General features: G+C 42.7%; 1 protein-coding gene across 1 annotated transcript in view; it reads right to left on the bottom strand.

Moving 5' to 3' along the window:
• Positions 1 to 12,025: 12,025 nt before the first annotated feature.
• The window catches only part of GPC3 (glypican 3), a 442,250-nt gene continuing 440,357 nt past the window's right edge, over positions 12,026 to 13,918 (bottom strand). Inside the window, exon 8 of the mRNA XM_030849089.3 lies at positions 12,026 to 12,536. Within this exon, the coding sequence (XP_030704949.1) occupies positions 12,367 to 12,536 (170 nt within the window). The 3' untranslated portion in view covers positions 12,026 to 12,366. The remainder of the gene's footprint in view (positions 12,537 to 13,918) is intronic.

Here is a 13,918-nt window from a genome sequence, read left to right on the forward strand (position 1 = left end):
TAATGAATACCGGATTCATCAAACACATTTTTTTCAGGGTTATATTTTCCCCTTTTTATTATTTTTTACAGGGTTATATTTGCCCCTTTTTATTTTTTTAAATTAAATTTTTATACAATTTTTAAAGGTTACTTTCCATTTACAGTTATTGCAAAATATTGGCTATATTCCCTGTGTTGTATGATGTATCCTTGAGCCTATCTTACACCCAGTAGTTTGTATCTCCCATTCCCTACTTCCATATTGCCCCTTTTCCCCTCTCCACTGGTAACCACTATTTCATCAAATACTTATTAGGCTCTGACTGCATGCCAGCCCTGTACTCTATTTTTATCTTTATTTTTTTTATTAAAGTATACTTGATTTACAATATTATATTAGTTTCAGGTGTACAACAGAGTGATTCAATATTTTTATAGATTATACTCCATTTAAAATCATTAGCAAATAATGGGTATATTTACCTGTGCGGTACAATATATCCTTGTAGCTTATTTGTTTTATACGTTGCAGTTTTGTATCTCTTAGTCCCCTACCCCACCTTGCTCCTCCACCCTCGCCCCTTCCCACCAGTAACCAATGGTTTGTTCTCTATATCTATGAGTCTGTTTCTGTTTTGTTATATTCATTCATCTGTTTTATTTTCTAGATTCCATATATATGTGATAACATACAGTATTTGTCTTTCTTTGTTTGAATTATTTCACTAAGCATAATACCTTCTAGGCCAATCCACATTGTTACAAATGGTGGAATTTCATTATTTTTGTGGCTGAGTAGTATTCCATTATGTATGTGTGTGTGTGTGTGTGTGTGTGTATTACATCTTCATCCATTCATCTGTTGATGGACACTTAGGTTGCTTCCATGTTTTGGCTATTGTGAATAATGCTGCAATGAGCATTGGGGTGTGTGTATCTTTTCAAATTAGTGTCTTCATTTTGGGGGATATGTATTCCCAGGAGTGGAATTGCTGAATCCTGTGGTAGTTCTCTTTTTAGTTTTTTGCGGAACCTTCATACTATTTTTCATAGTGGCTGCACAAATTTACTTTCCCACCAACAGTGTACGAGGGTTCCCTTTTCTCCGCATCCTCTCCAACATTTCTTACTTGTAGACTTTTTGATGATAGCCATTCTGACAGGTGTGAGGTGATATCTCATTGTTGTTTTGATTTCCATTTATTTGATGATTAGTAATGTTCAACATCTTTTCATGTGCCTGTTAACCATCTGTATGTCTTCTTTGGAAAAATGTCTATTCAGTCCTTCTGCCCATTTTTTGTTTGGGTTGGTTTTTTCATATTGAGTTGTATGTGCTATTTGTATATTTTTTATATTAACCCCTTGTTTGTCACATGATTTGCAAATATTCTCTCCCATTCCATAAGTTGTCTTTTTGTATTGTCAATGGTTTCCTTTGCTGTGCAAAACCTTTTATGTTTAATTAGGTCCCATTTATTTATTTTTGCTTTTACTTCTTTTGCCTTAGGAGACTGATCCAAGAAAATATTGCTATGGGTTATGTCAGTGAGTAGTCTGCCTATGTTCTCTTCTAGGAGTTTTATGGTTTCCCTCTTACATTTAGGTCTTTAAAGCCTTTTGAGTTTATTTTTGTATATGGTATGAGGGAATGTTCTAATCTCATTGTTTTACATGTGGCTGGCAGTTTTCCCAGTACCACTTGTTGAAGAAATTCTTTTCCCCATTGTATATTCTTGCCTCCTTTGTTGTAGATTAATTGATCATAGGTGAGTGGATTTATTTTTAGGTTCTCTGTTCCATTGATCTATGTGCCTCTTTTTGTGCCAGTACCATGCTGTTTTTATTACTGTAGCTTTGTTGTATAGTCTGAAGTCAGGGCATATGATCCCTCCAGTTTTGTTCTTTTTTCTCAAGATTGCTTTGGAAATTTGGGGTCTTTTGTGGTTCCATATAAATTTTAGGGTTATTTGTTGTAATTCTGAAAAATCTCATGTGATTTTTGAAAGGGATTGCATTAAATCTATAGATTGCTTTGGGCATATGGACATTTTAACAATATGAATTCTTCCAATCGGTGAACAAAGCTATCCGTGTGATGGCTTTCCATTTCTTTGTATTGTCCTCAGTTTCCTTCATCAGTGTTTTATAGTTTTCAGAGACTATGTCTTTTGCATCCTTGGATAAGTTTATTTCTAGGTAGTTTATTCTTTCTTTTTGGTGTGGTTTTAAATAGGATATGCTTTTTCTTTGATTTCTCTTTCTGGTAGAGACTTTAGGGTTTTCTATATATAGTATCAGTTCATCTGCAAATAGTGATGGTTTTATTTCTTCCCTTCCAGTTTCTTGTCTGATTGCTGTGGCTAGGACTTCCAATACTATGTTAAACAGAAGTGGCAAGAGTGGGCATCCTTGTCTTGCTCCTTATTTTAGAGGAAAAGCTTTTCACCATCAAGTATGATGTGAGCTGTGGGTTTGTCATAAATGGCCTTTATTAAGTCGAGATATGTTCCCTCTATACCAACTTTTTTTTTTACTTTGAAATAATCTGTATAGTTTATTCTCCAGTCCTTTATATTCCTTTGCCATAAATGATAATATGTAACCTCTCTAATTCATATGTATTTTTCTTATTGGAGTATAGTTGCTTTACCTCTGTACCAACTTTGATGAGTGTTTTTATCATGAATGGATGTTGAATTTTGTCAAATGCATTTCTGTGTCTGTTGATATGATCATGTGATTTTTATACTGCTTTTTGTTAATGTGGTGTATCACATTGATTTGTAGATATTGAACCATCCTTGCATCCTTGGAATAAATCGCACTTGATCGTAGTGTTTGATCCTTTTTATATATTGTTAAATTCAGTTTGCTAATATTTTGTAGAGGATTTTTGCATTTATATTCATCAGAGATATTGGCCTGTAATTTTCTTTTTTGTGATATCTTTGTCTGGTTTTGGTGTCAGTGTAATGGTTGCCTTGTAGAATGAATATGGGAGTATTCCCACCTCTTCAACTTTTTGGAATAGTTTAAGAAGGATAGGTATTAGCTCTTCTTTATTTGTTTGGTAGAATTTCTCTGTGAAGCTGTCCAATCCTGGATATTTTTTTGCTGGGAGGTTTTTTTTTTTTTTAAATTACAAATTCAATTTCACTGCTAGTGGTCAGTCTGTTCAAATTGTCTGTTTATTCCTTATTCAGTCTTGGAAGGTTGTGTTTTTCTAGAAATTTGTCCATTTCTTCTAGGTTATCCAATTTGTTGGCTTAGATCTCTAGTGTTCTTTGATTTTTTTTTAATATCTCTGAGATATCAGTTGTTATTTCTCCTCTTTCATTTCGTATTTTATTTGCATCCTCTTTTTCCTTGATGAGCCTGGCTAAAGGTTTATGAATTTTGTTTATCTTTTCAAAAAATCAGCTCTTGTTTTCAATGATCTTTTCTATTGTTTTTTTAGTCTCTATTTTATTTATTTCCTCTCTGATCTTTATTGTTTTTCTCCTTCTGCTGACTTTAGGCTCTGTTTGTTATTTTTCTAACTCATTTAGGTGATAGGTTAGGTTGTTTGAGATTTTTCTTGTTTCTTGGGGTAGGCCTATATTAATATAAACTTCCTTCTTAGAACTACTTTTGCTGCATCCCCAAAAGTTTGTAAAGTTGTGTTTCCATTTTCATTTGTCCCAAGGTATTTTCTGATTTCCTCCTTGATTTCATTGTTGACCCATTGGTTTTTTAGTAGCATGTTGTTTAGTCTCCACATATTTCTGTTTTTTCCCATTTTTCTTCCTGTAATTGATTTCTAGTTTTATGCTGCTGTGGTTGGAAAAAATGTTGGAAATAATTTCTATCCTTTTAAGTTGGTTGAGATGGATTTTGTGGCCTAACATGTGATGTATCCTGGAGAATGTTCCATGTGCACTTGAAAACAATGCGTGTTCTGCTGTTTTTGGATGGAATGTCTTGTAGATATCTATTAAATCCATTTGGTCTAATGTGTCATTTAAGGCCACTGTTTCTTTATTGATTTTCTGTCTGGATGATCTGTCCATTGACGTAAGTAGGGTGTTAAAGTCCTCTACTATAATCGTATTATTGTCAATTTCTCCCTTTATGTCTGTTGATGTTTGCTTTACGTATTTCAGTACTCTTATATTAGGTGCATATATGTTAATGTGTGTTATGTCCTCTTCTCGTATTGATCCCTTTATCATTATATAGTGCTCTTCTTTGTCTTTTGTTATAGACTTTGTTTTAAAGCCTATTTTGTCTGATATGAATATTGCTACCCCCCACTTTCTTGTTTCTATTTGCATGAAATATCTTTTTCCATTCCCTTTCTTTCAGTGTGTGTGTGTGTCTTTAGCTTTGAAGTGATTCTCTTGTAAGCAGCATATAGTTTGATCTTGTTTTTTTATGCCTTTAGCTACCCTATATCTTTTGATTGGAGCATTTAGTCCATTGACCTTTTTTTTGTTGTTTTTTTGGCTGCATTGGGTCTTCATTGCTGCGTGTGGGCTTTCTCTAGTTGCGGCGAGTGGGGGGCTTCTCTTTGTTGTGGTGTGCGGGCTTCTCACTGCGGTGGCTTCTCTTGTTGCGCAGCATGGGCTCTAGGCATACCAGCTTCAGTAGTTGTGGCACACGAGCTTAGTTGCTCCATGGCATTTGGGATCCTCCCAGACCAGGGATCGAGCCCGTGTCCCCTGCATTGGCAGGAGGATTCTTAACCACTGCACCACCAGGGAAATCCCCTAGTCCATTGACATTTAAATTGACATTACTGGTAGGTGCTTAGTTATTGCCATTTTTTTTTACTTGTTTTCTCGTTTTCATAGTTCTCTGTTCTTCTTTTAAATCCTTCCCTTGTGGCTTGATGATTTTCTTTAGTGGTATGTGTGTGTTCCTTTTTCCATTTTTTATGTATCTATTGTAAGTTTTTGAGTTGTGATTACCATGGGGTTCCTATATGTTGACCAATAACTATATCTACTTGTTTTAAAATGGTAGTCATGTAAGTTCAAACACATTCTAAAAGATCTACCTTTTTTACTCCCCTCCCCCACATTTTGTTTTCATTGTCATATTTTGTATCTTTATGTTTATCCCTTCACTATTTATTGTAGTTATAGTTTATTACAACTTTTTTGTCTTTTAATCGTTGTACTAGCTTACTTAAGTAGGTGATCCTCAGCCTTTACCATATATTTGCCTTTACTAGTTGGATTTTTCCTTTCTTATAGATACTTCTTGTGGTAGCCTTTTCTTTTCCACTTAAAGAAGACCCTTTAACATTTCTTTTAGGGTAGGTATAGTATTGATAAAAACTTTTAGTTTTTGCTTGTCTGAGAAGTTCTTTATCTGTCTTTTAATTCTAAATGATAGTCTTGCTGGGTAATGTATCCTAGGCTGCATGCTTTTCCCTTTTAGCACTTTAAATATAGCATGTCACTCCCTTATGGCCTTCAAAGTTTCTGCAGAAGTCAGCTGATAGCCTTATGGGTGTCCCCCTGTATGTGACTCTGTTTTTGTCTTTCTGCCTTTAGAATTCTTTATCTCTAACTTTTGCCATTTTAATTATGATTTGTCATGGTATAGGTCTGTTTGGGTTCATCTTGTTTGGGAGCCTCTGTGCCTCTAGTACCTGGATATCTTTTGCCTACTTCAGGTTTGGGAAGTTTTCAGTCATAATTTCATTACATACATTTTTGACTCTTTTCTCTCTTGCTTCTCCTTCTGAGACTCCTATAATGCAAATGTTGGTATACTTTATGTTTCTGCAGAGGTCCCTTAAACTTTTCTCATTTTTTAAATTTGTTCATTTTGCTGTTCTTATTGGGTGCTTTCCACTATTCTATCTTCCAGATCACTTATGTGTTCTTCTGTGTCACCTAGTCTATTGATTCCTTCTAGTGTGTTTTTCACTTCATTTGTTGTATTTTTCAGTTCTGACTGGTTCTTTTTTACGCTTTCTAGTTACTCATTAAAATTCTCACTGTGTTCATCTATTCTTTTCCCTAATTCAGTTAGCATTCTTATGACTCATGTTTTGAACTCTTTATCTAGTAGGTTATTTACTTTTGTTTCATTAGTTCTTTTTTCAGGGGTTTTCTCTTGTTTTGTCAATGGAAACAAATTTCTCTGCTTTTTATTTTGCTTAACTTTCTCTGTCTTTATAAAATTAGACATAATGAAAGAGTTACCTGTTGTGGTCTTGAAGGTGTGTCCTTGTGTGGGAGTGTCTCTATGCAGTCTGTGTGTGCCCAGAGGCTTTGGTGGAGGAGCTGGATCTGACATGAGCACAAGTTATGTCTTTACCCAGGCTGTGCTGGCAGCTATTACTTTGATGAGAGGTGGAGCTGGAGATGGAGGGGCTAGAACCAGAGCCAGCTATGATCTGGGACTTCTTTGCTTAGTGGCCAACAACCTACCGGGGGGGTGTGGGTCAGGTCCCAAGTTGCTGGAGCAGAAGCCCTGAAGTTTGAGTCCGAGCTGGCTCCATTCCTTCTAAGTGTGTGCTCTCCCTACTCCCAGCACCACAATGCTGGAGGAAGAGGGGCAGGTGCGGGTGCATGGTGTGGGTCTGGGCGTGGGCTGTGCTGCCTGGCCAGAGTCTGGGACACTTCTGATGCGCTGCCTCTGTAAGCACTAGTGATGGCTGCTCCCACCCTGTTCAGATGCTGTTCTGCATCTGGGTTGGCACAGTCCCTCATAATTGATCACTCCTCTCGTGGCAGACTTTGCCCTAGTGTGGAGCTGCATTGTGAAGCAAGTGGGCATAGTGAACGCTTGGCTCAGGCTGGGGTGCTCACTGGAGTTGTCGTGGGAAACCAGCCAGAATCTCGTGCACGTTCACTCTTTTTTTCTGCCTTGTTTCGGGAGTAAGCAAGTGGGTGTGTGCTCTTCACTAGCAGGGTCTAGGTTTCTTACAGCCCTTCTGTTAGTCCCACTGGTTTTCTAACCAGCTAAGGGGACTCTTCTTCCTGATGTTGGACCCCAGGGCTTGGGCACCTAATATGTGGCTGGAACTGCTCACTCCCCAGGGAGGATCTCTGCCCTTGTAACCTCCCTCCCCATTCTGTGTCCCCTCCCAGGGGCATAGGTCCCAACCTGATCACTTCTCTTCCCTTCCTACCTGATTCTGTGTGGGTTTCTTATAGCCTTTGTTGTAGAAGAGCCTCTGTGTCAGTCTCATTAGTTTTCAGTGAGAATCACTCTAAATGTAGATGTATTATTGATGTGTTTTTTGGGGGGAGGTGAATTGTGTCCTCCTACTCCGCCATCTTGCTCTCTTCCATCTTTTTTTTTTTTTTTTTTTTTTGCGGTACGCGGGCCTCTCACTGTTGTGGCCTCTCCCGCTGCGGAGCACAGGCTCCGGAGGCACAGGCTCAGCGGCTATGGCTCACGGGCCCAGCCGCTCCGCGGCATGTGGGATCCTCCCGGACCAGGGCATGAACCCACGTCCCCTGCACCGGCAGGCAGACTCAACCACTGCGCCACCAGGGAAGCCCCCATCTATTTTTAATGTGAAACTTTCAGAGTCAATATATTTATTTCTAAACATATAAAAATGAATAAAAAGCAATGAGCTTATTTTGTTGGTCTCTTGGCAAACCTAGCAGACCTTCTATATTCAAACTGATGCTGTGTCCTTCCAAGATGTACAGTGTCCTCAAATATTGTAGAACATTTTTGGGGGGAAAAAACCCTCCATATCCCATAGCATAGTCTTTGGAATCTTCTCAGGGAGGCCTTTGTTTCTTGAAGGTAAATTTGATTTTGGGAGACAGCTAAAAACTACTTGGCAGCAAATCTAGTGAATGAGGTGGTTGATCAAGCTGAAGAACGTCATTTTGGGTTCCAAACAAGGTTTGACTCTAGAGAAATGAGGTTGATTTTCTGGTATGTACATAAACTGGCTCGACAGCAGTTCCAAAGGAGGACTTCCAAAATGTGTGGCCTTGGCAAGAAAAAAGTTTCTCACCCCTGTTCACACACACACTCACACTCCCCCCCCCACACAGTGTATACTGCCTGGCCCAACGTCTAGACAAGTAAAATCAAAAGCCCTTGGAGTTTAGTTTAAAGAAGTCAGTTACACGAGTATGGGATGGAAGAGACCTGGCCTGGCGGCCATTCTCGCAAAAACACGTGAGGGTTTCAGTTGGCCACAAGCTCATCGTTCATGAAGGGTGTGACGTGGCTTCTAAGTGTCTGCATTCTTGGACTGCTGTCTGGTGGAGGTCTTGTGCTCTGTGGGAACGTAAACACCCATGCTCCGTTCTGCGCCGGTGCAGGGGCACCATGAGCTCAGCTATGGTTATGACAGCATGAGAGGACCACTGACCCACTGGAGCGTGGAACAGGGCTGAAGGAGCTGAGAAAACCAACCCAGGAGAGGCAAGAGTCAGTGATTGAAAATTATTGCTGAAGGACAGCTGTGCGAAAAGTGGTATCATCTTTTTTTTTTTCTTTTGGTTGCATTGGGTCTTCGTTGCTGCACACGGGCTTTCTCTAGTTGCGGCCAGCGGGAGCTACTCTTTTTTTTTTTTTTTTTTTTTTTTTTGTGGTACGCTGGCCTCTCATCGCCGTGGCCTCTCCCGTTGCGGAGCACAGGCTCCGGACGCACAGGTCCAGCGGCCATGGCCCACGGGCCCAGCCGCTCCGCGGCACGTGGGATCCTCCCGGACCGGGGCACGAACCCGCATCCCCTGCATCGGCAGGCGGACTCTCAACCACTGCGTCACCAGGGAAGCCCTGGGGGGCTACTCTTCATTGCGGTGCTCAGGCTTCTCATTGCGGTGGCTTCTCTTATTGCAGAGCACAGGGCCTAGCGCGCATGGGCTTCAGTAGTTGTGGCATGCTGGCTTCAGTACTTGTGGCTCGCGGGCTCGAGTGCAGGCTCAGTAGTTGTGGCACACAGGCTTAGTTGCTCTGCGGCATGTGGGATCTTCCCAGACCAGGGATCGAACCCATGTGCCTTGCATTGGCAGGCAGATTCTTAACCACTGTGCCACCAGGGAAGTCCCAAAAGTGGTATCATCTTAATCTCATGTTGGTCTTTACGGAAGAGCCAAGACCAATGGGTGGAAATTATAGGAAGGCAGATTTAGGCTCAACCTACCAAAGATTCATTCATATGATAGAATTATACATTCAGTATCGTCTCATGTGTGTGAATATGCACCTAAAGAGAGAAAATGACTGGAAGGATTTCAATCAAATACTTAATAATAACTATGGGGTACGGAATGATGGGATAAATGTCATCTTTTAAACTTTATGTGATGATGTACTATTAGATTTTTATTACCTGTATATATTGCTTTTGAAAAAAACAAACTTTCTAAAAATTGGAGGTGTCCAGCAACCAAATAAACTGTTTTGCAACCTAGTGAGGGCCCAGCCTTAGGCACTAATCCAACACTGATTGTGGGATGAATTAGTGGGTCCTTTTCAGCCTAGGGATTCAGTATGTTGTTCTATGATTTAACCTTGTTCAAATACCAGAGTTGAGCTGGTGGAAGTTCACACGTGGATCCAACGAGAAAGGGGCCTGGAAACTCACAACAAGATGGGGCAACTTCCCAACTGCCAGGCCTATTCTAAGGACAATAGTCATCTTAACAAAATTCATGTAGGACGTTTAAATCAAAGGGTAGGATAAACACTTCAGAGGTGAAAAGCCACGAGCAACTAGCTGTGAAACTAGATTCTGAACTAGAAGAATAAATATAGAGGGATAGGAAGAGGCATGGATAAAATGCTAAAAGACAAAGGCCATTGAGGAAAAGTAAAATGTCAATTGGAGATGGTGGATTTTCCATGTTTTGTAAGTGTGAACGGTTATCCATTTTAATTCTAACCATTCAACTGAAGCCAGCAGGCCTTGGACATTATAGAGTCTTCTGCCCCGCATCACTCAGCCTGCATGGACCGTAGCTGGCAGTATACCAAGACCGCAGAAACGCTGGCTGGCTCGGGTCACGTTCCGGGAACTGAAGTATGTCAAATAGGACCTTAAGCTGGCGATGCCCTGAGAGGCACGTGGGAACAGAACACGCATAACACCAGTGCTGGGCGGAGGGACTGGCACTTACTCCCTTTTGGGGCCAGTGGTGCCACAAAATGAGAGCAACGAAGAAACTAGACACCTTGACCTGATTCTCCACTTTACAAGAGGGAAACCAAAGAGGGGAAGTGAATGAGAAGGATGTGTAGAAACAGTCCCCTTCATCTCCCAGAAAGGAGAAATGGACTTTAAGACAGTGCCCTTCTGCTTGCAGGCATAAAACGTGATCTCAGGGTCACACATTATTTTGGCCACATTAAATAAAAACCTTTCTGTAGAGCGACAGGGACGACGATTAGGCGGTGACGAGGCTTTCGAGACTTCTTCTGATCTGGTGGTGGTAGCCTGGCACACTCGAGTCCAAGGAACAAACCTTTGCCGTATTTAGGTCTCGTGAATCAAAGAACAAAGATTCTCACAAATCCCATTCAAATACAGAAATCATGATGTTTAAAAGACGAAGATAATGCCAGTTAAAGTCTTACCAACCGCTATAAATCATTGAAAGCATATTAACAGATACCACCGATCGTAGCCTCGACTTCAACAAAACCAACTGAAGGCAACACTTAACCAAACATTTCTAATTGGCATTTGCAAAAGTTTCTGCAAAGGATGAAAATGGCTATCGGGAACTTGTGCTCTGCAGGAGACCCTGATGAAAGTGTGTTGGAGACAGCCGGAGGGGAAAAGATAAGTTATAAGAAACTCCCCTGCCTGCTTCCCACAGGCTCACCTCCTGCCACCTCCTGCCACCGGGCAGAAACGGGAGCACCTGGCTGGGCCCGCCTCCCAGTATCAAAGGGGACATTCCAGTCCTTCCTTGACCTTGACTCATACTCTGGCCCTGTGCCTCAGCCCCTTCTCTCTCCTCCTCCTCCAGCTTTGCCCCTCTTTGCCCTCAGGTGGGAGTTGAGTTCCCACTCATTAGAGTCAACAGCGTTTCTGGTGACCCGACCTGGCAAGTGGGCAATAAGCCAGGCATTGGAAACAGTGGCGAGTCGGTCGTTCCTGAGGTTCTTTGGCAGCGGGACGTTCAAAGAGCAGCATCAGCTGCCGATGTTGGAATTAGTGTTGGTGTCGGACCTTCAGCTCTGTGAGAGCAGGGATCCAATCTGTTTAGTTTTGTATCATCTCCAGCAGCTGGTACAGTGCCTGACAGCCAACAGGTACACAAGGTCTAGTTGTGGCACAAACGACTGTTGAAGGAGCCCGTCTGAGGCCAAGAGCCGTGTTGCTTCCTATAAATCCTGGGTTTCCCGGTGACAACCTCTGCAACCTGACCCAGGGCAACTGCCGGCCCTGCCACGTGGCAGCCCCTGGAGAAGGGAGACGGGGAGCACAGAAGCTTGGGGAATTACTTTGCACTATTGGGGCTCCCCTCTCTGGGTCGGGGGAAGGAAGGATATTAATTGTGCACATGATCCATACAGAGGATTTCTAGTTGGGCAAAACGTTTTCAGCGAAGTGAAATTTGTAGAGCGAGACGGGGCACTTTTCTGAGATGCCTTTAGTTTCATAGGCCAGATACTCTACCCCGTTTGTAGATGGAGATTATGGAGTGGGTGTGTGTTGGGACGGACTGGCTTTGACTGGAGCTTGGAGCCAAGGCTGATACTCACCCAAAAGGTAGGCAGGGAGGGAGGGGGATTTTCTTATACTGAGTAGAAAGCTAGGTGAGGAGGGGGAAAGCATTGCATGGTCACCACGTACGTGGGCTGACAAAAAAAGACCCAATGCTGGGCTTCCCTGGTGGCGCAGGGGTCGAGAGTCTGCCTGCTGATGCAGGGGACATGGGTTCGTGCCCCGATCCGGGAAGATGCCACATGCCACGGAGTGGCTGGGCCCGTGAGCCATGGCCGCTGAGCCTATGCGTCCGGAGCCTGTGCTCCGCAGTGGGAGAGGCCACGACAGTGAGAGGCCCGCGTACCGCCAAAAAAAAAAAAAAAAAAAAAAAGACCCAACACATTTTTATTTGAGCATTTATTTTTTTTTTCCAAAGAAATCCATGCAAAGGGAAAGACAGAGAGAAAGACATGGTAACCATGTTCTAGCAGCCAAACATAGGAAAATAATTTGGCACAATCTGATTTTTTTTTTTCATTGCAAAAGGACAATCTATACTACCACTAAAATTTACCGTCCTCATAAAGATACCATTTGATTTTCGAAAACGTAACTCATGGTTAGTCTTCTACTTAATGGCTGGAGGAGGTATATAAGATAAAAAAATAGAAAAAAAGAAAAAGGTGGTTCCCTTTATAGAGGGAGACCACAGGGTGCTGAAGGGCAGCACGTGTGCGGTGACCTTGGCAGTCAGTGCACCAGGAGGAAAGAGCACACCACGGAGATTGCCAAGCTGGTGAGAATCTTCAGGGGGGAAGGGCCGTTCCCGAGGTTGTGAGAGGCAACTATCTCATTGTCCTTCTGATTCACATGTTGCTTGCTTCCAGGAGCATCGTCCACGTCCAGATCATAAGCCAGTTCTGCCGAAAGAAAGGAAAGAATTTCAATACAGGCTTACCGACAGCCTCAGGTTTGCACTCTTCACGGCCCAAGCGCTTGTCTGCACTGCTGGGATGCCCCAGCTTTGATTTCCTCCTTTCGTTGAAGGTAAGGCCGCCAGGAGATGGGAAGAAGACAGGGGTGTTGTGGGCGGGGCCCGCCCGAGGAAGATGGCTAGTGGTGCTCCTGCCAGAGATCTCACCAACAGGGAGAGAGCTGGCTGCTCCCCTCCCACCTTTGGCTCCACCCACAGCCCAGAGTGCACACTGGCCCTTTCCACATCTCCCACCTGGCAAGGCCATGCTTGAAGGTCATTTTCACCAGATCTCACAGGTATCCAAACGTAAGGTGCCATGTGGGTGACTACATGCATGTCCTTGTGTGTATGTGTGTTGGTGGGAGAGGGGATGTGGTAGCCTCCCAGGGTACCTTTCCTGGGCCCTGCACCCCGTTCAGATTTTCCCCTGGGAGGCCTTGCCTTAGCGTTGATGATAGGGTAGTTTGCCATTGGAAGTTATTTTATTTTTCTCAGAAATATTTCTTTTATCTATACGGTCTTTTCCCCGCCCACCCCTAACACACATACCCACACCCACACAGGATATTGGGTTGGCCAAAAAGTTCCTTTGGGTTTTTCTGTAAGCGGAAAGACCCGAACTTTATGGCCAGCCCAATATAATGCATAGAATTATGCATTATATATGCATAGACTAAGGAAAGGCTAATGGGTAAGGGTCCTCTTTCTTCGACTGCCTACCGTTTATGAGATATGCTCATGATTCTGAAAAGAAATTGGGGTGTTGGGGTTGGCCTAACGCGGAAATCTCCCAGAGGGTAAATCTAAGTAGATAGTGGTTTGTCAGGAAATTAAAAACAGCTGGTCCTAGCCCAGGGCTCAGTTTCTCTTAGATTTGCTTTTCCAGATTTAGAGTTCAAATCTACTCCCTTGGCTTTTCTGGACTCAGTCACCAAAGTTTGTTTCTATTTCAGTAGCTTGTGAAGGTGATGTGATGTGAGTGACCTCAGCAGCCAACTGTCCTGTGGCCAATGGAGCCAGAACGATCCCTTGGGGACATGGAGATGCATAGCAACAGGCACAGAGGAAGCGGATTCTGCAGAAGGAAGGAAGGAAGAGGAAGGAAGAGCTCCTCTTACAGGGGATGAAACACGCAGTAAGTCACAGGAAAAAAGTGTAAGGACTCAGCTGGTCCAGGATGTGTGCAGAGCAGGGCCCAGGACCATGGCTGCTGTGAGGCTGGCATTCCTTAGAGCAGGCAGCAAGGTCAAGGTGATCAAAGCCAGAGGATCTGATTACAGCCCGCAACACTACTTTCCAAAGGGCCAGTGCAGTTTATAATGCCAC

Source organism: Globicephala melas, chromosome X (assembly GCF_963455315.2).
Source record: "Globicephala melas chromosome X, mGloMel1.2, whole genome shotgun sequence".
In the NCBI taxonomy this organism is placed as follows: domain Eukaryota; kingdom Metazoa; phylum Chordata; class Mammalia; order Artiodactyla; family Delphinidae; genus Globicephala; species Globicephala melas.